General features: G+C 36.9%; 1 protein-coding gene across 1 annotated transcript in view; it reads left to right on the top strand.

Annotated features, from left to right (window-relative positions):
• USH2A (usherin) overlaps window positions 1-25038 on the top strand; it is a 642834-nt gene that overhangs the window by 473487 nt on the left and 144309 nt on the right. The window contains exons 47-49 of the mRNA XM_074351610.1: window positions 2131-2329; window positions 5378-5546; window positions 16454-16675. Of these exons, the coding sequence (XP_074207711.1) occupies window positions 2131-2329; window positions 5378-5546; window positions 16454-16675 (590 nt within the window). The remainder of the gene's footprint in view (window positions 1-2130; window positions 2330-5377; window positions 5547-16453; window positions 16676-25038) is intronic.

Below are 25038 nucleotides of genomic sequence, written 5' to 3'. Positions count from 1 at the left end.
TCATAGGTGACATTAAGTTCTTATCTACAGAGTCTTATTAGTGAACGTGTTATGTTTGTAACTTCAAGAAAATGAAATAATTTTCTTTTTTTCTTTTTTAGCAGTCTATTAAAAAGTCAAGGCTTATCTTACTGCTGCTTTTTAATGTAAATGTTTGGGCCTAATTGAATTCCTAATATGTGATGTCACTTAGAATTCTGACAAAGTCTAGCAATTTGGCCTGTACAGACATACTTCTCCTTAAAGTGAAAGATGTAACAAAAATATGATTTTACCCGATGGCAGAAAGACGGTCAACATGAGTTATTGTGTTAACTTTATTTTAAGATGCTCAAAATATAGGGACTAAACTCACATATACTTTCTATTCTCCAAAGTACTTACTGGAGTATTTTGTATGTATAAAGGTAACCTCTAACTGTGAATGGTTGTGGTAGTTGGAAATTCTAGAATTATAAAAATAAAATTAATCTTGAATGTCAGAGATCACTCTCCTTTTTGAAAACAATCAGGACAAAAATAATTATTCTACAATTACCTTGTGTTTTGCAAATGACAGGCTTTCTTTGCCATGCTATATTGCAAAAATATATCTTTTCCAAATCTCTGAGGCTTTATTAAAAACTTTACTGTCCTATTATAGATTTTCTTTAAAAAAAAAAGACTAAAGATGGTACGAGTATGTCATCCAGGCGGTGTCATTCTGGCAAGTAAGTGTGGAATTAAAGTTCTAGAACATTTACATGAGAGTAAATCAAGTCTATTCAGGGTTGACTCCTTTGTGAACAGCTTTATGTTATGATCTCATTTAGTATAACAAATGAAATATTAATAAATCACTGAAAATGCAGTCAAGTTTTGGTCAGATGTTATGCTCCCGTTGTACACCAAACCGCCCAAAACTGTACACTTGTATGTTCAGAATAAACCGTGGCTCAATTTTTAGAAATCGAACATCTTTGAGAACATAATAATATAAAAAGTATTTTGTTACAGGAATCTCCATTTCTTACATTTCTGACCAGAAAACATATCTGATCATGGTACATAAAGAACTCTGGGGGAACTAAATCTGTCAGTGTGAGTCAAAAATTAAGATGAATTATATTTGGAGGGAGCTTAATCAATTTTTTCAATTGATAAGATTTATAAATGTTATGTGTAAACAAATTTATTGATAATTTCTTAAATTAGCAACTTATGAACTGATAAAAATACTTGATCAATTTGAGCACTGATTTTGGCTATAAGTAACAAAACACCCAACAACTGAGTCTCAAGTAAATAGTTCTAGAGGTAGACTGCTCTTGGCATTGACTCATTTATACCAGATACCACTGAGGCATCTTTGTGATTCTTATGGTCTTTCTCAAATGGTTACAAGGTGATTGAGATGACTGCTGAAGTTCCAGGCATCATATTTAACAGAAAAAAAGAAAAAATGAAAAGGTGACTGCCACATCAGGAAAGCTAAAATTTCCTAGGAACCTTCATCAGCATCCCACCATCTTCCAGTTGCGTCCCGTAGAGCATCTCTGGGTCAAAGCACTAATCCTAGCTGAGGGAAGGAAGGCAACGGAGAAGGTGATTTTAAGCAGGGATTAAGTCTGCCACAGATTCTAATTTCCACCCTCTTTACTAAGTCAAATTATTTGTGTCTCATTTTTTACTATTTAAATCAAAATTTTCTCTTTATTCTCTTGATTAGCCATTTCTCTTAATTCTCTTCCTTTCTCTTAATGAAGAATAAGAGTTTCTTCTTGCCTCTGAAATTTAAAGTGGAAGACCACTGGACTCGTATGTTATTCTCCCAAAAGCTTAAGTGTTTTTTCTTTCTTTTTTGTTAAAGTATAATTGATTTACAATGTTGTGTTAGTTTCAAGCTTAAGTGGATTTGATTGATTCTCAAAACATATATGGTAGTAGTGTATATAAGTATATTTTATATATATATATCAGTTTTTATATATTATTCTGTGCCAGCTTCTTAATTAGAAAGTTGTTGATGAAATAGACCTTTTGACCAAACTGGAAGACTAATTGAGAAGCCATGATAGCATCAGCCATGGCTGATAGCAGCCATGTTCAATGTTGTCTTTTCAGGGGTATTGATTATTCTGTCCATTGCAGATCCCTTCAGATTGATTGGATGTCTCCAGGGAAGCCAAATGGCATCATACTCGGATATGATCTCTTACGGAAAACTTGGCATTCATGCCCTAAAGCCCAGAAGTTAATGAAGGACCACGGTGCTGAGCTCTGCAAGGCAGTGAAATGTCAAAAGCCCGAAACTATCTGTGGACACAGGTGCTACTCCCCTGAGGCTAAGGTAGAGCTTTTCAAACTCGTCAGTGAAATACGTTTTTCACACTCAACACCCTGGGTGAAATCACTTGCTTCTTAAAACGTGGTTTATTAGGATCCGTATCTCCATGAATCTATCAAGAAGACCCCGTGAAAAAGGAATGCTTGTACAAATCCTGTCTTCCTCACGAGTGTTTTAGCCTTCTCATTTTTCATCATCTTCGCATGTAAAATTAGTTTATTGAAGTGATAAAGAACCTCTCGGATTTGTGTTTGATTGAGCAACTTCAATTTTCTTTACAACAAAACCCATTCAGCTACAAGTGGGTGTTTGTTTACGTGACACTGATGAGTAACTGTGAGCAGCACCTTTCATGGTTTGTCAAAAGTATTTTTAAATTATGGCCATTTGCAGATTAATGTTCATATTAGTTGCAGTTTAAGGATCAGATCAATAATACAGCCAGACAGAGGAGTTTGTAAATGGTTTTTATTGACAAACGATGCAGAAAACCCTTAGTTTAGAGATAGGATTTCATATAATGAAATAATGTTCCTATTTGTCAACAACATCACACACTTAATGATTAAAGCCACTACTAAATTCAAAAGATTCACGGCGAAAAGGCACAGTAATTAAGAAAGTGAGTTGTTGAAGCAGTATGGCTCAAAATACAAATTATCGTGGCTGACACGGAGCAGTAGTTCTTATCTAAGAAATGTCATAAAACTGAGAGTTACTAACTGTTCTTTTTTTTGACACTTAGGCTCTACAGTTGTTATTATGCCTAAGTTTTATGTCATTTTAAACCATTAAATATGTGCCATCCAGTGAACATAGTTTCATAAAATGAAATTAAATTTAAGATTTCTGAGAAGAAAAATGCTAAAATAAATTTTCCCATTGAAAATGTTCTCCAAGAGAAAGAAAACTTTGATGCATTAAACAAAATCAGGGATTAAGGATACACACATATTGTCAGTGAAAGAGAATAAAGGAAGTCAATTAAAATCCAAAGAGAAAAAAATTGTTTCTAAATTTCTGTTTGGGGTTAACTGTAAATATAAATTTCCTGGGTGAGTGGTTGGAGAGAGGTAGAAAATAGACTTACTATGAGTGTAAGAGCCTCTGGCTAAATTCCTGTGAACATCGGGAGTACCTGCAAAACCTGTACCAGCCTCCCCCACGTGACTGATCACCGCTGTGGTTCTCAAACACCAGTCAGCCTCACGTAGATTACAGTCTGGGGTAGAGCATTAGAATCACATTCCCAGGTGATGTCTCTGCATCCGGTCCGGGGACCACGCTTTGAAAACCGCTCGATTATGGAATTACTTTTGGAAACCACAGAGCAAGGAGCAGCCTGCCTATTTGAATATTAGCTACACACTTGCTAAGTGTGCTCAAGTTACTGACATTTCCACGTATGTTTTCTGAGACAGCTAACTTGAAGACTGCTTTCGAAGATTAAGAAATACTCTGTTTAGGGGGAGATGTCTCAAGAGAAATAATTGCTTGGAAATGTCCCCTTTGGGGACCCATCAATGATCTAAACCAGGGTGGGTTAGAAGACAGGTACGAGTTTCACATGAGTGAAGGAGACTGAGAATGGCACTGACGGTGAAAGGGTGGAAGGGAACCAGTCCTGATGGCCTTTCGCTGAATAAATATTTGAGTGAAACTTTCGAAAGAGAATGAGAAGCCCTAGAGACTGTTGCTGAAGGAAAAGGCTGGCTACACTTCAGTGTCCAGAAACACACCACATGCGAATGGGAGTTTAATAAATGCTTTAAAATCATATAACGGAAGGCAGGATTTTAGGTAATTTGTCATAAAACAAGAGGGAGGTGTGTACTGTTTTACCCTGAAAGCCAAAATGACCAGCATTTCTAAATCCCAAATAGACACATAGAGAAGAGTTTTTGCATAACTCTTTAAAGTGGGGCTTAATTTGAAAATGTACTTCTCACACAGAGTATGCCATCAAAGAAAGGAGTCACACAATATATCCTTGGAATTAGGCTAATTTTGAATCCTCATTGCTAATAACTCAACACCACAAAGGAAATGTATTATAGTTGGTTTAAACGGGGCTTCCTGTGAAACCACAGAAGTAGACCTCTGCTCAGTTTCTTTGCTCTTTGGTAACTTTTGAGAAATGAATGAAATATTAAGCTAGTCTTCAGACTTAGAGATTGCATTCCACTGCCCTTGTATTGAGTGTGATTCAAACGCTGGCGTAGGCTGGAAGTAGCAATGAGCAAAAAGGAAGGAGAAACCCCTCTTAAATAGTGGTTGACTTTGCCTGCTATAGGAGGCATCCTGGTTAATGTGACTTATGCCAAGTCTAGGTTCTGAGGCTACATTTCAGCAACTACTCAGTGTTTCATTTGTTACAGGTACAGAGTGTCAGTCTCTCAGACCGCAAGTGAGTGTGCAAAATAATGACTTGATTGTTCAAGCACATAATTTCTTCCATAGCTCCTGGAGAAAACACATTGTTAAAAGGCCTTTTCAAAATTAATTTCATATAAATTTCCTTTATATATATAATATATATGTTTATATATATAAATGTTGGACTGTGTTGCAATTGCCTTGTCTAAAGATTGAGTTCATAAATAAGCAATCATATAAATTAGTGTAAGGAAAATGCAATGTATTAGAAAAATCCATGGAAGACAGGTTTCCATAGATGTGGTGTTTTTAAATTAAGCTATCATTAAAATGAAAACATGCATGTGAAGGCAATTGTTCATTTACAATCCTAAATCATCTTTACATTGGAAGTGCTGGCATTCAAAAGATAATTCATATTTATAGAATATTATAATAGCGCACAAAGTGTGGTGGAAGGCTAGAAGAAGCTACATTGTATCAAATGGCATGTATAGTATTTGAATGATGCTGAGAAAATGCACTGGTTTTAAACCATTGAATTTTTATCAGAAATCTGCTACGCTGGGTCTCGGATCAAGGCCTTATTAGATAACAACTGTATCACGTGAGGCATGGTGTTGTATTACTCTTCACTAAACTGGTATTTCTTTACACCTGGTTCCCAACTTTCAGGTTTGCTGTAACGGCGCTCTCTACGACCCCCAGCCCGGACACCGCTGTTGTGAAGAGAAGTACGTTGCATTTCTTTTGAATTCAACGGGAGTGTGTTGCGGTGGCCGCATACGGGAGGCACAGCCCAGTCATCAGTGCTGCTCGGGGTATTACGTCAGGATTCTGCCAGGTGAGGCTCATGTCCGCGTGTGCTCAGCAATCTTGGGAACCAGAAGAAGCAAACGCGTGACTTATGTCAGAGGACTGTTTTAAGCACCTCCCCGCCAAAACTTGAGCCACTAACACGTGGCCAGTGGCCAGCTTTAGGTAGCATTTCTTCTTTCAGTGTTGTTGAACTATAAGTAAGGCTAGGTACAAAATAGAGAGGGAATACAAGAGACTTACGTGTGCTACATAAAGAAACATATCTGGATAGCTAGATAACTCCCTTTTTTGAGACTTTATTTTATTCACATGGCTGAATATTTCACCATAAACTCTGAATTTCTTCACGTTTCACTCCATGAAGCTGCTCTTCATTGTCTCCATTTCCGTTCTGAATGATGCATGCGTTGTTCCTAGATGGATTGCAACCACAAATTCCATTTATCTGAGGCTTGTCCACTGTCAGTGTCCCTTAACTGCTCCAAGTCTGGCCGGGGAAGGAGGAACGTAGCAAAGAGTAGCAATCAGGAGTTTTTCCCTTTTCACCCTTCTTTTCCATCTGTCTTATCAACGGACTGAATAAGCCATTTTCCAGATCAACTACAGAGATCCTCTATTCTTCCTAACTTTTCCCTAAAATTAATGGAAAAATCTGCCTTTGTAGAAGTAGTATTATTTCTGATTGTCACGCAAAAATTCTTTCATAATGGAGTAACTCTTAATCAACTAGATTTTCCAGGTAAGAAACACAATGGTGATGGAAATAAGAATTTTGTAGAAAAGCATTAACTTCTTTATACTACAAATCATAGTGTTAGGCAATGAATCAATCAAATGCTTTATTCTCTCAAAATAATTTATACTTTGGGAGTTTCCAATTTTATTTCACATCTTCTTCCCTTACAAAAAATTGCCTTAGAAATTATGATTATACAGGTGAGGTGGAAATTTTCTGTTGTCCCATCCTCCCATTTTGCAGACCAATGGTCATGGTAGGCTCTTCTCTAAGTCTAGCATAGAACTAAATAATTGCATTTTCATTTCCAAGTCACATTAAAATTTTTGATAAGTTAGGATTTGCAGTTAACTGTTTCAACTCTGAAAAACACCCTCTGTGCCTTAAAATGGATAGAAAACACTCGGTGGCATCTACCAGGGCTGTGAACACCTAGGAGACTTGCCTGTCACTCTTCTCAATCCTAACACAAAGTGTCAGATTTTGAACTAGGAACACAATCTACTTTTGTTCTATTTCCAAATAAAACTCAACTTTTTCTTCCAAAAATGAAATGAGCCATGGGAGCCCAAAGGTCATTTATTGATATTATATAAAACTTTTGAATAAATGATTTTTAAAACAGGAGTTTTTGAAACTGCTATAATCTGTCTGTTGACACATGCCCACTCCGCCCTCAGGTGTTTTAATAGCTACCAAACTGTTCAGCATTTAGATGCCTTTTAAGTGGCTCATTTTTCAGAGGACTGGAAAGTCTACCTTGGTGTCAAGGGGGAAAAATGCAATCTTATGGGATAATCAAAGAGAGTGTTTTGCTCTCATCATTCATCTCAATGTACCTAAATGAAGAGATTATATTGTGACCCCTCTCCGTGCCAGTGGTCTGTGTTAACTAGTTTAATACTATTTACATCAAAAAAGAGAGCACAGTGACCCCAGGCTGTCTTGTAGTTCAATGTAGTTCAAATTCAGTCAGTAGGCTGCCAGTTCAAGGCTGAGACAGGTATAGGCATTTTGATATTTATAGATAAGTCTGAAATATTGGTGAATAATATGTGCTTCATTTTGGTTAATAATACTGACTTCATTTTCTCTCACAACTTTCCTCCATAGACACCCCCCCACCCCCTAGCCAACAAAGAGCAGCAGAGACAAGAATGCTCTTTCCACTCTTTTTTTTTTATAAATATGCTAATGACCTCAAGCTAAATGTTAATACGGGTCATTCTTTGATAAGAATAACAATTAACTGTTGAGACTGCGTGGTAGCTTTTAGAGAGAAAACATTTCCAAGCCTGTCGTGAAATAGATTCATTTTAAGAGGTTAATGAGTAGGTGACTGATCCTTGTATCTTATGTCTAATAGCCCTTTTTTGAGGGGAAAAAAATCGTTTTTTACTTCTCATTGGTATAACCCACATCTCTTTTTATGAAGCCTTTTCTTCTGTAAGTAACTGAATAAAATTCTGAGGGATTCAGGAAAATATGGCTATAAAATATCCTATTAATATTTGTTATACTCAAAAGTGGCTTTTTAAAAAGTGACTTTAAAAAAAAGGTTGATTTCCCCCAATATAGACATGTACCTTGTTTCCTCTAAGCCCACCATTGTCCTAAGTGATGTTGAATTAACTGATGCTGCCCCTGGACCACCTGATACATTAAGTTAAACAATATTTGCCACCAAGGGGCACTGTGTTCTTTAGCTGTAAAGAAGTTTTAAGAAATACAGGAACTACATTGAGGCCAGACAGGAGGATCCTTTCATCCAGAAAAAGGTAACAAATAGAGTAACTTTGCTGTTCATAGTAAGCTCATTTCTCCTTCATTGGCCTGCAGTAGAATCACCGTGAAACATTTACTGAGTTTATAGATACTGCAGTATAAGATCCTTTCAAAGACTATCAACTAAGCCAACTGTCCCCTGCATTCTACGAATTCATATCTTGAGAGAAGACTGAGTATGCCTTGGCCCACTCCTGGTATTTTCTCTCGAGAAATAAAGATACATTTACACAGAAACCTGCACACGAATGTTTATAGCAGCTCTATTTATAATTGCCAAAAACGAGAAACACCTCATCTGTTTCTCAGTGGGTAACTAGACAAATTGTGGTAAATCCACACAAAGGAATACTATCCATCAATCAGGAGGAACAAACTATTGAGAAATACACCCAAAGGGCATTATGCTGAGTGAAAGAAACCAGTCTTAAAAAGTAACACATTGTAAGATGATGTTTATATGACGTGAAACTTAGCAGGGCCCTGTGGGGCCCTCCCACGTACGAAAACCCCTCTGTGTCCCCACTTCTTTTTTGTAGAAAAGACTTTAGTCTCTGAGGCCTTCCCTGAGTTCCAAAGAGCAGGCACAGGCAGTTACTAAGTAGGCAAGTGAGGGAATGCAGAAACAAAGGAAAAGCAGTTAAATAAGAAAAGGAATCACAATAGTTTGGCAATAAAACAGAGTCCTAGTTCCTCCTGAAGGGATGTACGTAACAATTTGATGGACATCCATGAGTTGTTCTGCAGGAACTAAGATCTAATCCCCTGACCCAGGTGGAGTATGATGATTTCCTGTTCATCACAAGCACATAGACCCCAGACTAGTTGGGACCAAAAGATTAATGATTGAGATTCCTGAAACACCACCCTGTCACCTCACCACCAACCCATCAGAAGAAAGTCATGTACCTTGCAGTCCTTACCCCTAAACATTGCCTTTAAAAATGCTTCCCTGAAAACCACTGGGGAATTGGGATCTTTTGAGAATGAGATGCCTGTTCTCCTTGCTTGGCACCTGCAATAAAGACTGTACATTCCTTCACCACCACCCGGTGTCTGTAAATTAGCTTTGCTGTGTGTCAGGCACATGGACCCAAAGTTCAGCCTGGTAACAGACATATATGAAAAGACAAGCTAAAGATGAGAAACAAATCAGTGATTATCAAGAGAATGGGTGAGGGGAGACGGTGACTATAAAGGGATAGCATGAAGGAATTTGGGGGGTGATGAAACTCTTTTGTACCCTGATTGTGTTCCTGTGTTAAAGTTCACCGAACTGTGCATCCAAAACAGGTCAGTTTTGCTGGATGATATTTTTTTAAAATAAATTTTACTAAAAGGAATATGCCTTAGAATTCTATTTCCATTTTTAAAAATAGGAATATTGAGCTATAAGAACATGCCAAGTTATCCAGGAGGTCAAGACTGGAATTTTCATGATTAAATATTATATTGGTAAAAGATAGTGTGTTGTATGATAATGTGATGTTCAGTGTAACAATATGTTTTACTGCCATATTGATAGAAAAGAAAGAAAGAAAATATATCTCCATTAAAATTACACTGAAAATCCCTATTAAAAGAAAACAAGCAAAAATGTCCTAGTTAAACTAGACTCCTTATTTCAGGTAACATTTTGTATGATCGTATTCTAATAAAGGAAAAAATTCTGCGTAGTGTTTTGATGTTTTGATTCTGAATAATCGGTGGATAAGATCATGGGCTCTGTAGTCAGACTGCCTGGAGTCACATCCCATTTTTTCCACTTTGTAGCTGCCTGACCTTCACTAAGTTACTTAAACTAAGAACTGTTTGTGGGAGACTAATGTCTGTCTGTGAGCTCCTGAGTTAGAACCCTCAGAGCTCATCCAACATTTCATGTGCAAATAGAAGGAAAGGTTTATAGTAACTGGGGGGCCTAAGAGTAAAAGGAGTTAACAGGCATTCCCTAAGTGACAGAAGATAGTCTGTTATGAATTAATCTAGAGCAAGACTCAGGTGTGTCCACTTCCATCAGATTCTATAAAGGAGAAGCCAGTTCACAAAAGCTGGGAATCCAATGTCTGGTGGCCATTGAGATCCACAGAGACCAGGGATCCTCGGTGACTCTCATTGATTCTGTGAGACTGAGCAGTCCTTCAAGCTGACTTCTGGCGATAGGCTGGGCGAAGTCATGACAAGCTTCCAATCATTCCATTTTGCATGAGGTCACAGCCTAGAATCTAGACCCTAGAAAATGCATTTTGTTCTGAAAAAAAAAAATAAAGAAGATTGATGTTCAGAGACTTCGTGTCCTTTGTGTGCTACTACTGTCAACAGACAGAATCAACTTCTCAGAACCCTCTGGAGAATGTTATAAAAGACCATGCACACGTTGTCTGAGGTGGCGTTTTAAAGCGGAAATCAGGTATCTTCAGTGTATTAGTTTCCTAGGGCTGTCACAACAAATTACCACGAAGTTAGCGCCTTGAAACAAGCAGATACATTATCCTACGTTTCTCAGGGTCAGAAGTTCCAAGTGAGTCTCCACAAGCTAAAATCAAGGTGTCATCTGGGCCAGGTTTTCTTCTGGGAGAGAGGATCTGTTTTCTTACCATTTCCACCGTCTAGAGGCTGTCTGCATTCATTGGCTACAGCTCCCTTCCCTCTTCCAAGACCTGCGATGGCCAGCCAAGCCTTCCTTACACCGCATTTTCAAACTGAATTCCGTCTGCTGTCTTAATTTCCCTTTGCCATGTAACATAACGTATTTGCAGGTTCTAGGAATTAGGATGTGGGCATCTTCGGGAGGTCACATTCTGCTTACCACACTATGGTTATGGTTAAATAGTTGTGAGAATTAAAGTGCGTTTCTGTAAACTCTTGAGACATAACTGTCCCAAGTGAATGCATAAAGACACAGTGCGTCTGAGTGTAAGCGTGTATGTAAAAACTGCTGAGCGTGTATCTGTTACTCTAAATTAAGCAGCCATCTCCAGGACTGGAGATAGGATGATATTAGGGTTGGAACTACACGGAAGTGAGGAAGCACCATCTTGTTAATGGCCCTTAAATCTTAGACAACGTGCTATGCAAGCTATTTATCTTTTGGATGGAATGAATAGGTTATTACATACAGGGGATACCAAGTCTTTTCTGGAGGCATGTGGATGCAACAGACCACAGTTATTCAACTGCAACTTTTTTTAAAGTGGATTTTGAGACATATTTAAGAAGGGTATAGCCAGATTTATAGAGACCTTTAAGGGTTTAGCCTCCTCTGTGAATCCGGTAAATGAACTGTCCTTGCCCCAGAGACCCTCAGAGACAGATTCAAGGTCTGAAATGTTGGCCACAGAGGCATCAGCCAGTGGGTAATCAATCCGGGCCATCATCAGGTTATAGACGGGGGATTCTTCCACTGGGAGTTCCAGAAGGAGACTTTGGGGTCCACATTTAATAGTGGCATCTCATTTACAAAGTGGAGCTCCTCCCAACAGATGCACTGGATTGGAATGTCTAAACAGAAAAGTGTGTTAATTCAAGAGAGGGCAAAGAAAGACAAAGGCAGAGACTGAGAGGCGTTTGAAATTTCTACCATTGAGACATTTGGGATACTCCTCGGAAGGAATGACGGGAAAGTCGTAGGATTTACGGTACCTAATGTAGCACCAATATCATTTAGATGTGCAACCTTCTATTTTTACAACTGCATGGAAATTTCTCCCTTTGTGTTTAGGACAGTTATGAGTTGCAAGAGCAACTCCTTTCATAGAGAAGGGTTGTTCTTTCAATGTTTGTCCTTTTCCTCCTTTGATTTTATGTTTCCTGCTAGAGTAGAGCAACTGTTTTTCTCCTGTCCCTTTTGCTTACAATATAGATGGCTGTTTGGGGGTCGACTCAGCATAGATGTGTCCCTGGTCTTGGCTTTGTCCAATTGCTTAATCTGACAACTATGAATTTGATCTGATTTTTTTTTCTTTTCTTCCAAGTCAAAGCATCTTCCAAGTGCTCAGCCAGCTGTTATAAATTAGAGAGGAGAGACAGGCTCGTATCCTATCTTCCGTTCTCTGGAGAAGTTTTCTTCACTTCTTTTGAGACCAGAGCATTTGTGGAAGGTGATAGTTAACCAGTCTGTGAAACCAGGCATGGAATTACGTTTCCCTGTTTATGGAAGCGGAATTTTTTTTAAGTGTGGCAAAATATAACATAACAACATAAAATATATCATTTTGACCATTTTTACATTCACAATTCAGTGGTATTAAATATATTCACGTTATTGTGTAATCATCAACACCACCATCTCCAGAACTTTTTTATCTTCCCAAACTGAAATCCTGTGCCGATAAACATTAACTCTCCATCATCCCTTACCTCCCCGCCACTGGCAACCACCATTCTATATTCTGTCTCTATGAATTTGACTGCTCTACATACCTCATATAAGTGGAGTCATATAATATTGGTCCTTTTATGACTGGCTTATTTCACTTAACATTATGTTTCAAAATTCCTCCATATTGTAGCCTGTGGCAGAATTTCCTGCCTCTGTCAGGCCGAATAATTTTCCATTATGTCTATATATATATATACAACATTTTATTTATCTGTCTATCCTTTGATGGCCATTTGGGCTGTTTCCACATTTTGGCTATTGTGAATAAGGATGCTATAAACATTGACATACAAATATCTGTTCAAATCTTTGCTTTCAGTTTTTTGGGCTATATACCCAGAAATGGAATTCCTGTATCATGTAGTTACTCTGTTTAGTTTTTTGAGAAACTGCCATTGTGTTTTCCACAGCAGCCGCACCATTTTGCATTCCCAACAGCAATGCACAGGATTCTAATTTCTCCACTTCCTTGCTAACACTTGTATTTTCCTGTTTTTATTTTGTTTTGTTATAATAACCATCTTACTGGGTGTGAAGTGGTATTTTATTGTGGTTCTGATAAGCATTTCCCAAATAATAATATTGAGCATCTTTTCAGGCTTATTGGTCACATGTATATATTCTTTGGAGAAATGTATTTATGATTCCTTTGCCCATTTTTTAATTGGATAGTTTGTGTTATTATTGAGTTGTAGGAGTTCTTTATATATTCTAGATATTAATCCATTAAATATACAATTTACAAATATTTTCTCCTATAGATGATAGTTTTAGTCAGTTGATAGTGTCTTTAGATGGATAGCACTTTTCAATTTTGATAAAATCCAAATAATACATTTTTCTTGTTGTTACCTTTGCTTTTGGTGTCATATCTAAGAAACTGCTGCCAAATTCAATGCCATTAAACTTTCCTTTGATGTTTTCTTCTAAAAATTTTATAGTTTTAGCTTTTACATTTGGGTCCTGGATCCATTTTGATTTAATTTTTGTATATGGTATAAGATACGGATTCTTTGCATTTGGATATCCAGTTTTTCCAATGCCATTTGTTGAAAATATGGTCCTTTTCCCATTGAATAGTCTTGTCATCCTTGTTGAAAATGATTTGATTAGACATGCCAAGTTTTATTTCTGAACTCTCTGTTCTATTCCATTGGTCTATATATCTGTCTTTGTACTAGGACCACACTGTTTTTTTTTAAACACTTTTATTGTGGTATAATTCCTGTACAGTAAACTACACCTATTTCAAATGTACAATTTGATGAATTTTGATTGATGCATACACCAATAAAACCACAACTGCAATCAAGATATACCACACTATTTTGATTACTGTAGCTTTATAGTAAGTTTTGAAATCAGGAAGTATGAGACTTCAGACTTTGTTCTTTTTTAAGGTCATTTGACTTTTTGAGGTACCTTAAGATTCTGTTTGAATTTTAGGATGGATTTTTCTATTTCTGTAAAAAGTATTGTTGGAATTTTGATAGGGATTGCATTGAATCTGTAGATTACTTTGAGTATTATTAATATCTTAACAATATTAAGTCTTCTAATGCATGAACCTGAGATGTCCTTCTATTTATTAACTCTTCTTTAATTACTTTCAGCAGCATTTTGTACTTTTCACTGTACAATTATTTCACCTCCCTGGTTACACTTATTCTTAAGTATTTTTTATGCTACTGTAAATGGTATTTAAATTTCCTTTTCAGACTGTTCATCTTTAATGTATGGAAACAACTGATTCTTGTATGTTGGTTTCATATCCTGCACCTTTGCTGAATTCTCTTATTAGTTTAAACAGGGTTTTTGTGCAAAATCTTTAAGGTTTTATACATAGGAGATTCTATTGTCTGTGAACAGAGATAATTTTACTTCTTCCTTCTCATTATGGATGCCTTCTATTTCTTTTTCTTGCTGAATTGCTGTGGCTACACTTCCAAAATTACACTGAGTAGAAGTGGCAAAATTCAGCATTCTTGTCTTCATGATCTTAGAAGAAAACCTTTCACTGTTGAATATAATGTTATCTATGGGTTTTTCAAATATGCCCTTTATTATGTTGAGGTACTTTCATCTGTTCCTAGTTTGTTAAATGTTTTTATAATAGAAAAGTGTTGCATTTTGTCAAATACTTTTTCTACACCAGTTGAGATGACTATACATTTTCCTTCTTTCATTCTTTCATTTAATATGATGTGCTACACTGGTTGATTTTTGTATGCTGAATTATTCTTGCATTCCAGGAATAAATCCCACTTGGTTATGTTGTGTAATTCTTTTAATATGCTACTGAATTGAATTAAATTTGTTAGTATTTTGCTGAGAATTTTTGCATCAATATTAATAAGGGATGTTGGTCTGTCATTTTCTTTCCTTGATGTGTCTGGTTTTGTTATCAAGGTAATGCTGGCCTCATAGATTGAGTTAAGAAGTATTTCTTCCTCTTCAATTTTTTGGAAAAGCTTGAAAAGGATTGCTGTTAATTTTTATTGAAATGTTTGTTGAATTCACCAGTGAAGCCATCTGGTCCAGGGCTTTTCTTTGTTGGGAGGTTTTTGATTAGTAATTCCATCTTGTTACTAGTTATAGGTCTATTCAGATTTCCTATTTCTTCATGATTTAGTCTTGGTAGGCTGTGTGTTTCTAGTAATTTGTCCACTTCATCTGGTAGGAGTGGTTTCTGACCAATGAATTTTGGACAAGAAAGACCTCAGGGATAACTGCTAAGAGTTCTTGTCCTGTTTTTATGCTCTCTATATATCTATCCATAGTTAAATAGTGTCCCATATTTTTAGTATTGTTTTGGTTAGCAGTTCATTTTGCTTTTACTAATCAAGTTTTGGTATATTCTGGCCTCACAAGAAGATGAAGTATTTAACAGAGATCAGGGAGTCCAGGACTCTAAATCCTAAGGCAGTCTTAAATTCTTCAGGGAACTTGTGCCTTTTCTTAAAAGTTAGACAAGTCATTAACTAAATTATGTAAATCTTGTCTGGACCATGGTTTAAAGCTATAAAACCTGCCAGGTTAGCCATTATACTTATACACCTTATAAGATTTCATGAAAGCATAGTGTCTAGGGAGAAGGATATGTTTAAAGGGCAGTGGAGGAAAGAGAAGAGGGTCTGTTGAAGATGCAGGAAGAAGAAAAGTGGTGAGGCAAGGGGGAGGAGGAAGTCAGGGTTCAGAGGGGCAGGAAGGAGATCAACCCTGAGTTGGGTCATGAGACAGGGAAGTAAGTTCGATTTTTAGATCTTCCAAGTTGTCATTAATCCTTTCTAAGGTATCCTTAAGGAAAGCAATTTTAATTTTTTTCTGCCTTTTAGGGTTTTCCTGTCTTTTGGAATCATACCCCCCAAAAAAAAAGCCTGACTATTGATATTTAGAGTATTTGAATTCTTTGATCCTAAGGCAAAAGATAATTTTACTCTTATTTCAAGTTTCCCAGAATATCAAGTAAAGAGGAAATGTGAGCGTAACTACATCAGTGAAATTCTGTGTCCGCCACAGCTCAGCAAAATACTAGTATGCAGGCTTGAATACAGTATTTTTACCTCCTCTCACTTAATTAACCTTTCCACTGGAAATATTTTGGTTTGGTTAAATAAGTATAGTTTGGTTAAAGAAATTATCAGCAAAAGTGATACAAATTTATCAATTATTGATTTCTGAATCCACTCCACTTTCCAAAAAAAAAATTGCACTAAATAGATAGAAAAGTATTTGTAGACAAACCTTTTTCTTATAACATCACTTAAACCTAATGTGCTCATGTGTTAGGGATCAGAGAAAACAGGCAACAGAGCCTTACCTCTAAGCTGACATGTGTGTATGTGAGTAGACACATGTGTTTATACACTCTCAGTGCAAACATTTTGAAATTGTATTGAAATTTTGCAACTCCAATATGACGGTCTTCTGTCAACCGGTTGGCATCTGCAAGATCATTGTGATGAAATTTAATTGTGAGTCAGAGCATATTTTTTTAACTCATGCAATAATGGTTATTGTCCTAAATTGACAGGTGAAGTATGCTGTCCAGATGAACAGCACAATCGGGTTTCCACGGGCATCGGTGACTCCTGCTGTGGCAGAATGCCGTATTCCACCTCAGGAAACCAGATTTGCTGTGCTGGGAGGCTCCATGACAGCCACGGCCAGCAGTGCTGTGGTGGACAGATCGTGAGCAAGGATTTGGAGTGCTGTGGTGGAGAGGAAGAGGGTGTGGTGCACAGTCGCCATCCAGGTAAGGGACCCTTGTCTACCTTCCAGTAGACTCTGAGGAGCAGAAAGGTTGAGAAACTTGCCTGAGATAGAAAACACAGAAGTAATTAAAGCTCATGTTAATTATATCTAATGCAATGATTAGGTGCATATTGAATAACAAATAAAAATGTAATCTCACATTTTTAGGTGCATGTGATGCATTTCATAAAAACAAGTCAAAACTTTCTTCTGTTTTTAAAAAAAATTGATAGACTTTAGTTTTTTAGAGGAGTTTTAGATTTACAGAAAAACTGAGCTGAAAATAGAGTTCCCATATTACACCCCCACCCAACTATGCCTCAGTTTCCCCTATTATTAGCATCCTGTGTTAATCTGGTACATTTGTAACAATTGGTAGGCCAGTATTGGTATATTATTATTAACTAAAGTCCATATTTTACCTTAGGGCTCACTCTTTGTTTTGTAGTTTTATGGGTTTTGACAAAGGTAAAATGACACATATCTACTATTATAGTATCTTACAGAATAGTGTCACTGCCTTAAAAATCCCCTGTGCTGCATCTGTTCATCCCTTCCTCCTCCTCCCAAACCCCTATGAACCACTGATCATTTACTGTCTCTATCATTTTGCTTTTACACGATGTTAAATAGTTGGAGTCATATACTGTACAGCCTTTTAAGACAGGCTTCTTTGACTTAGCAATATACATTTTAAGGTTCCGCTATATCTTTTTGTGCCTTGACAGCTCATTTTTTTATCACTGAATAATACTGCATCGCATAGATGTATCATAGCTTATCCATTCACCTATTGAAGGGCATCTTTGTTGCTTCCAACGTAATTATTGGTGATTATGAATTAGGCTGCTACAAACAGTTGAGTACAGGTTTTTGTGTGGACATGTTTTCAACTCATTTGGGTAAATGCCAAGGAGCAAGATTGTTGGATTGTATGGTAAAGGTAAGAAACTGCCTTTGGCAGCTCTCTTCCAAACTGTCTGTACCATTTTGCATTCCCACGAACCATGAATGAGAATTCCCGTTGCTCCACACCCTTGCCAGTATTTGCTGTTGTCAGTGTGTTGGATTTTGGTCATTCTCATTGGTGTATAGCTGTATCTCGTTGTTGTTTAAAACTCTTTCTTCTTGGAAAGTATCACATCCACCAAAAAACAAACAAAAAAACCAACCAACAAATGCATTAAACCAGGACCAAGAAAATAATCCATAGTAAGTACTAAGATTATATAAAATTATTATTGATGATATTATGTCCCAATTCTTCTATTCCCTTATTTTTCTGTAGCTATTGAATTAATATTAATAACAATCATTATCATTGAGTACTTTCTATCTAGAAGGTACTATGCCCAATGTTTTATACATGATTACCTCAATTAATTGTTATTAAATAGGTACTGTTATTATCCACATTTTAAAAATGAGGAAACTGAGGCATAAAGATTAGACATTTGCTCAAGATTACACAGTTAGTCAGATCTAGATTTGGGGGTGCCTGAAAGTTATACAATTTGGGGGACCCTTTTTAAGAAAATAAAATACTGAAGACAAAACAAAATATGAAAATAAACATTTATAAGGGGAAAATAAATTACAAAAGTTACAAGTCTAAAAAAAAAAACCTAGTGGATCCTGCTAATATAAATATAGTATATTTGGATTATATAACTTCTGACATCCCTCTGTATTTTTTTCAACATGTTTAACTTGCACCTTTGGTCGCCTCTTCATACAATAATGGCTTTATGTTGTAATTATCTACAGAAAGAATAAAGACAATTCATTCTTTCCTATCACATGGTTAATAAAAAAATATTTTTGATTAAAGTTTAGAAAAGTGACTCTAAGCTTCACAGATCATTATTCTAATATTATGTAAATGTTTGATTTTTCTCAAATGTGGAGAACTATCTACTAAGGCCTTTATTAAGATTTTAGAGCATTTTAAGTTTTCTTGTCTTAAGGTGATTTACAGTGATTTTTCTTAAATATTTCTTGAACTGGCAGCATCACTACCAGTTTTTCATGGATATCTTTATTGTAGGACTGAATATGAGTTATATTTTATCATAGATACCATTATTTTATCTAAAAAATCAGTAAGAAGCTTATATTTTTCCAATATAAATGACTTCTTTTCATAGTTTGTATTATCAGAGTAATCAAGTTACCTATAGCTTCAATCCTAGATCCACCATTTTCTTTTACTAGCTTCCTGCTTTTGGTACAATCTGAAATTTATTTTGTTACAAATCTCTTCTTGATGTCAGAATATTTCAGTTGACTCCATGGTTAATTTTTACAGTTTTGTTTCATGTTATATTAATTTTTCTATCTGATCTTTCTCTTTCTTTAAATCTTTTCTTTATATGCATACAAGCTGGGAGTCTACAATTTCTCTCAATCCTTACGTTCCCACATTACAGTTAAAATGGCATATTCAAGCCTTAAACACTCTTTTATGGAAGCTGCTGAAATCATATAAATTTAGCTACTGAACCCAAACTAAATATTCCCTGGACTCAACATCCCCTTAGTTTGAGTTAAAAACTATCCATGGTTACTCCGGTCTCAATTAATATGAGAACACATATGACAGAGGGCAAGTTAAGGAGACAAGAGACAGTGGCCATAGCAAATTACAGTTAAATATTATACATATGCAAATTTTATTAAAATATATAACCATGCTTGCCTTGGAAGGGGCTCATGCAAGCAAAGGGCTCTGAAAAGCAAGCTTCCTTGGTTTCAAGGTATATCTACCCCTGTAACCAGTGCTTGTTGGAGCTCCAGCCCCTCTCTGAGTAAGATTTCAGAACATCACAATATCTTGATGGAAATGAACTGTGAACTCTCTACTGTCTTTCTATAATTTCTTCTCTTTTTAGAAACCATCAAAGAGTTATCTGTAATACAAGTAACAAAATTATTGTAAGATTATTGCTAAATACCATGTTCTTGTACACATTCTCTTCTATATAAAGTTCTGATGAAAACTTAAAAAGAGCACTTCGACAACGAAAACTAAACAATCAACAAAATTCAAAGTATCAATCCTGGGTGTACCAGACTCTTGTGCCATCATAGGAACACTAGATTTTCAGTATTTTTATAGTCCTTAAATAAAGAAGAAATGCTAAATTAAATTATTCATAAATTTCAATCCTCCCACTGTGGAAAGATTCGTTTCTTTCTTTGAGCCAAAAAAAAAAAAAAAACCTGATTTCTAGTTTCTTATTTTATCTTTGGACAACCATCAAGTATGTTTCCAAGGCATTTACTATTCTGTGAGGCTATAAATCACCCATCTGGATCCAGGCTGCATCCATCTTATGCCTTTTTTAATCCAACCCAGTGGGACATATTTAGAGGAAGATTTTAACATAAAGATACTGTCAAATTGGTTGACAGTCCCATGTCATTATGTTGATCTCTATCAACTTTATGTTAATCTCCATCAACTATCCAGAAAATAGTAACAGTGGATAGTTGTCCTACATGCAGAAGAATTAGATTTTAATTATAACATTTTATCAAACCCAGGAACTTAAGGATTACCTCCAACGGATGGCACGGGGCACCTGGATCTGTACCGCACGGTAACAAGAAAGTTGACTTTTCCAGGTCAAACAAAGAAGCAAAAACAAGCAACAAAAACCAACCTCCTAAGAGCTTTGTTGAAAATGAATGCTGTATTAAATCATATCATACACAAGTGTCCAGGGTGGACACATAGTCGTTTCAGAAATTTCCCCCATGGATTGTAGACTTAATAGGTTAGTATTCTAAAGATAGCTGAAGTCCAGTCAAGAAATTCAGCCCAGTATCTCCCAGAAAATGCTCGTTGGCTAAAAGATGTACATACCCAGCAGGAGACAAACTACAACAACAAAAGTAGACAACATCCTGCGTTCGCTGTCTGCCAAGCTGAGCTCTGTCTGCTTCACAGACATCGACACGTTTAATCCTCTCAGCGACCCCGTATCGCGGGTACTGTTAGTGTCTCCATTTTACAGAAGTACTTTTAACAGAAGTTAAAAGCCTTCTCCACATCACACATCTAGTAAGTGGCTGCATTACTTCGGGCAACGTGAACTGCTATTATAAATGAAACCTCACATCGGTAAAGGCTCACCTACAATAGGGGTTCATGTCTCTCTTCTGTGATGATACTGCACTGGGAACATATCTTCAGATACATTCACATCCACAGCCGTCCTGGCTGTTGGAAGTGATGCTGTTTTCAACAGGTAGTTTCTAAGGTCACCTGGGAGTTTGTATCCAGTCCTGCAGTCAGAAGAGGAAAAGAGCACGCAATAACAGGGAGGTTTTTTTTTTTTTAATTGGCCAGGTCTAGAAATAGCAAAATTTTTTATCAACATTTCATTGACTAAAACTCAGCTATCTGTCAACATCTAAATGCAAGGGAGGCTGGGAGATGTGCCCATGAATCTCTTGCCACTGTGACTAATACACGTTGCTAACTCTGTCCATAGAGTCCGTGCCCTTAACCTTTCTGAGTGTTCTGATACCTGAACAAGCATTGGATACTCTCCAGCCCAAACCATATCAGTGTTTATCCAGTCTGATGAGCAGGCCCAGTATAATATGGCTACCAAGCTGAGAACATTTTCTAGAGGACCAGAAGAAAAGTAGGCGTTGACTGCACGCCACACGTGTGCCAAAGTTAGAGGAAAGGGTCCTGTGTATGCGTGCAAGGCTCTGGCCTGGGACTTCTGAGGGCCTCCGAGACCTTTGCAGATGGTCGGTGAGATCAAAACTGTTTTCATAATAATACACACTGAGCTATTATATGCCTTTTTCACTCCCACTCTCTCACAAGTGCACAGAGGCATTTTCCAGAGGTTACGTGACATGTGATACTACAACAGTTTTTTTTTTTAATTTTTTATTGAAGTGTAGTTGATGCTTAATATTATATCTCATAGGTGTACAGTATAGTGATTCACAATTTTTACAGAGTATATTCCATTTAAAGTTATTATAAAATATTGGCTATATTCCCTGTGTTGTACAATATATGCTTATAGCTTATTTTATACCTAATCGTTTGTACCTCTTAATCCCCTACCCGTATATTGCCCCTCTCCCTTCTCCCCTCTCCCCACTGGTAACCACTAGCTTGTTCTCTGTGTCTGTGAGTCTGCTTCTTTTTCTTTTGTTATATTCACTAGTTTGTTGTATCTTTTAGATTCCACATATGAATGATATTGGACAGCACTAGTCTTTCTATGTCTGACTTATTTCACTTAGCTTAATGCCCTCCAAGTCCATCCATGTTGCTGCAAATAGCATAATTCCATTATTCTTATGGCTGCGTAGTATTCCATTGTATAAATATACCACATCTTCTTTATCTATTATTCTGTTGGTAGACCACTTAGGTTGCTTCCATGATACTGCAACAGCTGAATGCAGAAGCAGGCATGAGAATTTAGTTCCTTCTATTAAGCCAGACATTTAAGAGGCTTGCAATAATACAGAACAATGTCATTCTTCTCATTAATTTTTCTCAGTTTGGAAAATGTGTTTCTTTTTCATAAATATTAATGTTAACATGTTATCTATTTAGTATTTCTGTAAATGAATTAATTAATACATATTTCAAACATGTCGGCTTTACGGCTCTAACCCGGTAAAGGTCAACAAATACAACCCATATAAACAAAAGCTATTTGGAGTCCTCAATTATTTGTAAAAGTATAAAGGGGTCCTGACACCAAACTTTGAGAACCACTGCTTTAAGGCTTAGTAATCAGGTCTACTAGAAAATCATGGTAGTTAGTTAGTTATCCTGCACTACGAATATCCAGTTGAGTACCTTCTTCTCCTTTAAAAGAGTTATCTAAAAACAGGTCCATTAAAGACAGAACCGTGGCCCCTGTGTATTGGGGGGGGGGGCGGCATGTTTCTTCCTCATACTATACTGAGCCAGAGCTTTAAGCAGCAAGCTATCTCATTTTAGCATTATCTCTCATCTGGTGCTTTTTTTTTTAAAGTCAATTGCCATTTGCAGCAACGTGGATGGACCTAGAGATCGTCATTCTAAGTGAAGTAAGCCAGAAAGAGAAAGAAAAATACCATAGGATATCACTCATATGTGGAATCTAAAAAAAGAAAAAAGAGGACACTAATGAACTCATCTACAAAACAAAAACAGACTTGCAGACATAGTAAACAATCTAATGGTTACCAGGGGAAAACAGGGTGGGAAGGGATAAATTTGGGAGTTTTGAGATTTTCGAATGTTAGCCACTACATATAAAAATAGACTTAAAAAAACAAATTTCTTCTGTATAGCTCAGGTAGCTATATTCAATATCTTATAATAACCTGTAATGAAAAAGAATATGAAAACAAATATGTGTATGTATATACCTGACTGGGACATTGTACACCAGAAATTGACACATTGTAACTGACCAAAATTTTTTAAAAACAAGCTGAAAAAAAATTTTAAATAAAGTCAATTGCCATATTCCTTCATTCAATAAATACGCATTATGTAGTGACTGTATTCAACATACCATTCTCAGTGCTTTGTGAGTATAAAAATGGGAGGTAGGATTCCATTCTTATCCTTAGGGATTTACAATCTAATCCAGGAAAAAAGTGGCTGTAAGGTTAAACACAGGCCATAGAGAGGGATGAATACAAGCACCATCTGAAGACTGAGCTATCACTCTGATCAAGGTGATGAAGAGAGGATTGGAACCTCAGACAATGAGGAGGATCTTGAGACATGTGGCTGGAAGAAGGACATTCCAGCTAAAGGGCATAGCTTGAGCTAAAGTGTGGAATTAGCAATCTGCAAAGCACGTGCAGGTGGGAGTGAGCCATTGGGTTCGTTGGAGGAATACACCGTGTGTGAGGAGAGAGGGAGACAAGGCTGAGTAGGCCAAAGGATCTGAACGTTATTTGGTACTCAGGCAACAGTCCATGCAATGATAAGAACTGTGACTTAAGGAGATAAACTAGATGTGGGTGGCAGAATGGATATGAATGAGAAAGAAAGGTAAGTCAGTTAAAACGCTTTTGCCCAAATATAAAATGCACCCGCTCCAAGAAATGGAGTAGAAGTTACTTTCCACCAGGACAAGGGTCCTTACTCTTTTGGAGGTCATGTACTCCTATCAGAATCTTTTGAAAGTTACAGCCCCTCACTTGAAATAATAGTACAGAGGACACACACACACAGATTAGCCTGCAATTTCATCTGCCCTTGAAGTCAATCCGTGGACTCAAATTTTAAAATCACGAATTTACTTCACCATGGTATTCCATGCGAGCCAATTATTTCTCAAGCAAACTGTGACATTCCTCAGTTCTTGGGAATCAGAATTAGCGCCAGTGTTTCTCATGACCTTCCACAGTTCCGTCAACTCCGTGATCATGGTGGACTGAAGGAATGATCCTTTTTAAAAGAGAAAAAAAGAAAAATCTCTTTTTAGTCTTTTGACCTCCCTGCAGGTTTCACTGAAAATAGACACGTTCCACATGTCTTTTTCCTCTCTCTGTTGCCGCTCCCTCCTGTCGCCCCTAATGATTGTGACCTTCAGTGACCTTCCAGAATATCCATATGGCCCTTTTTTTCTCCTCAACCTAGCAACACCATACCTGCTGCATGCGGGTTTGGATCTCATAACATTGTTCCTAAGCCTGGCCTCTCTCCCTGCCTGGCATTGTGCGCCTGCCACGAGCCGGGGCTGGCTCGTAAAGCATCTCTTTATGTACTTTATTACTTAAACTCTTTTATTTGCCTGCAGGAGCTCTTTAACAAAATCACATTGAATTGACTTTCTCACACCAAATCAAATCTCCCTGGTCCCAGTTCAGTTGTCTTTGTCAATATGTATTTTATAAATGGAGTGAATTAACAGATGCTGCTGGAACAGAAGTGCTGGGGTAGCGTTTATGTTTTTAGTGCTCTCTCTGGGCAGATGAGTTGTGTAGGAGTGTTATACAGGTGTCTCAGGATGAAAGTCATGCGCGTCATTTCGGTGGATATGTATTCTTAACCATTTTCCTGGAATATATTTTAAACCTCTTTATTACTCTTTTTATTCTTAGTGTTTGCTTATATGGTTTTATCATTTGTGCCATCAATCTCAGGTTGGACTTGATTATATCGCTTCATATTAAAAGATGAAAATTAAAGCCTCTCTATCATTCAAAGAGAACAGGATTTTCTTGTTAAGCCACGAGGAAACTTTGGAACGCGTTGCCTTATTTCTGTTATCCAGGTTGTCCATGCAGCCTTTGATATGAAATTCTGGGTTGAGGCTGTTTTATAATACGGTACTGAGTTCCCATGTCCTGGACTCAGACATCAATAGACTG

Source organism: Camelus bactrianus, chromosome 23, assembly GCF_048773025.1.
Source record: "Camelus bactrianus isolate YW-2024 breed Bactrian camel chromosome 23, ASM4877302v1, whole genome shotgun sequence".
Taxonomy (NCBI): Eukaryota; Metazoa; Chordata; class Mammalia; order Artiodactyla; family Camelidae; genus Camelus; species Camelus bactrianus.
The sequence above is the reverse complement of the archived record's forward strand: the minus strand, read 5'-3'. Positions and strand labels throughout refer to the sequence as shown.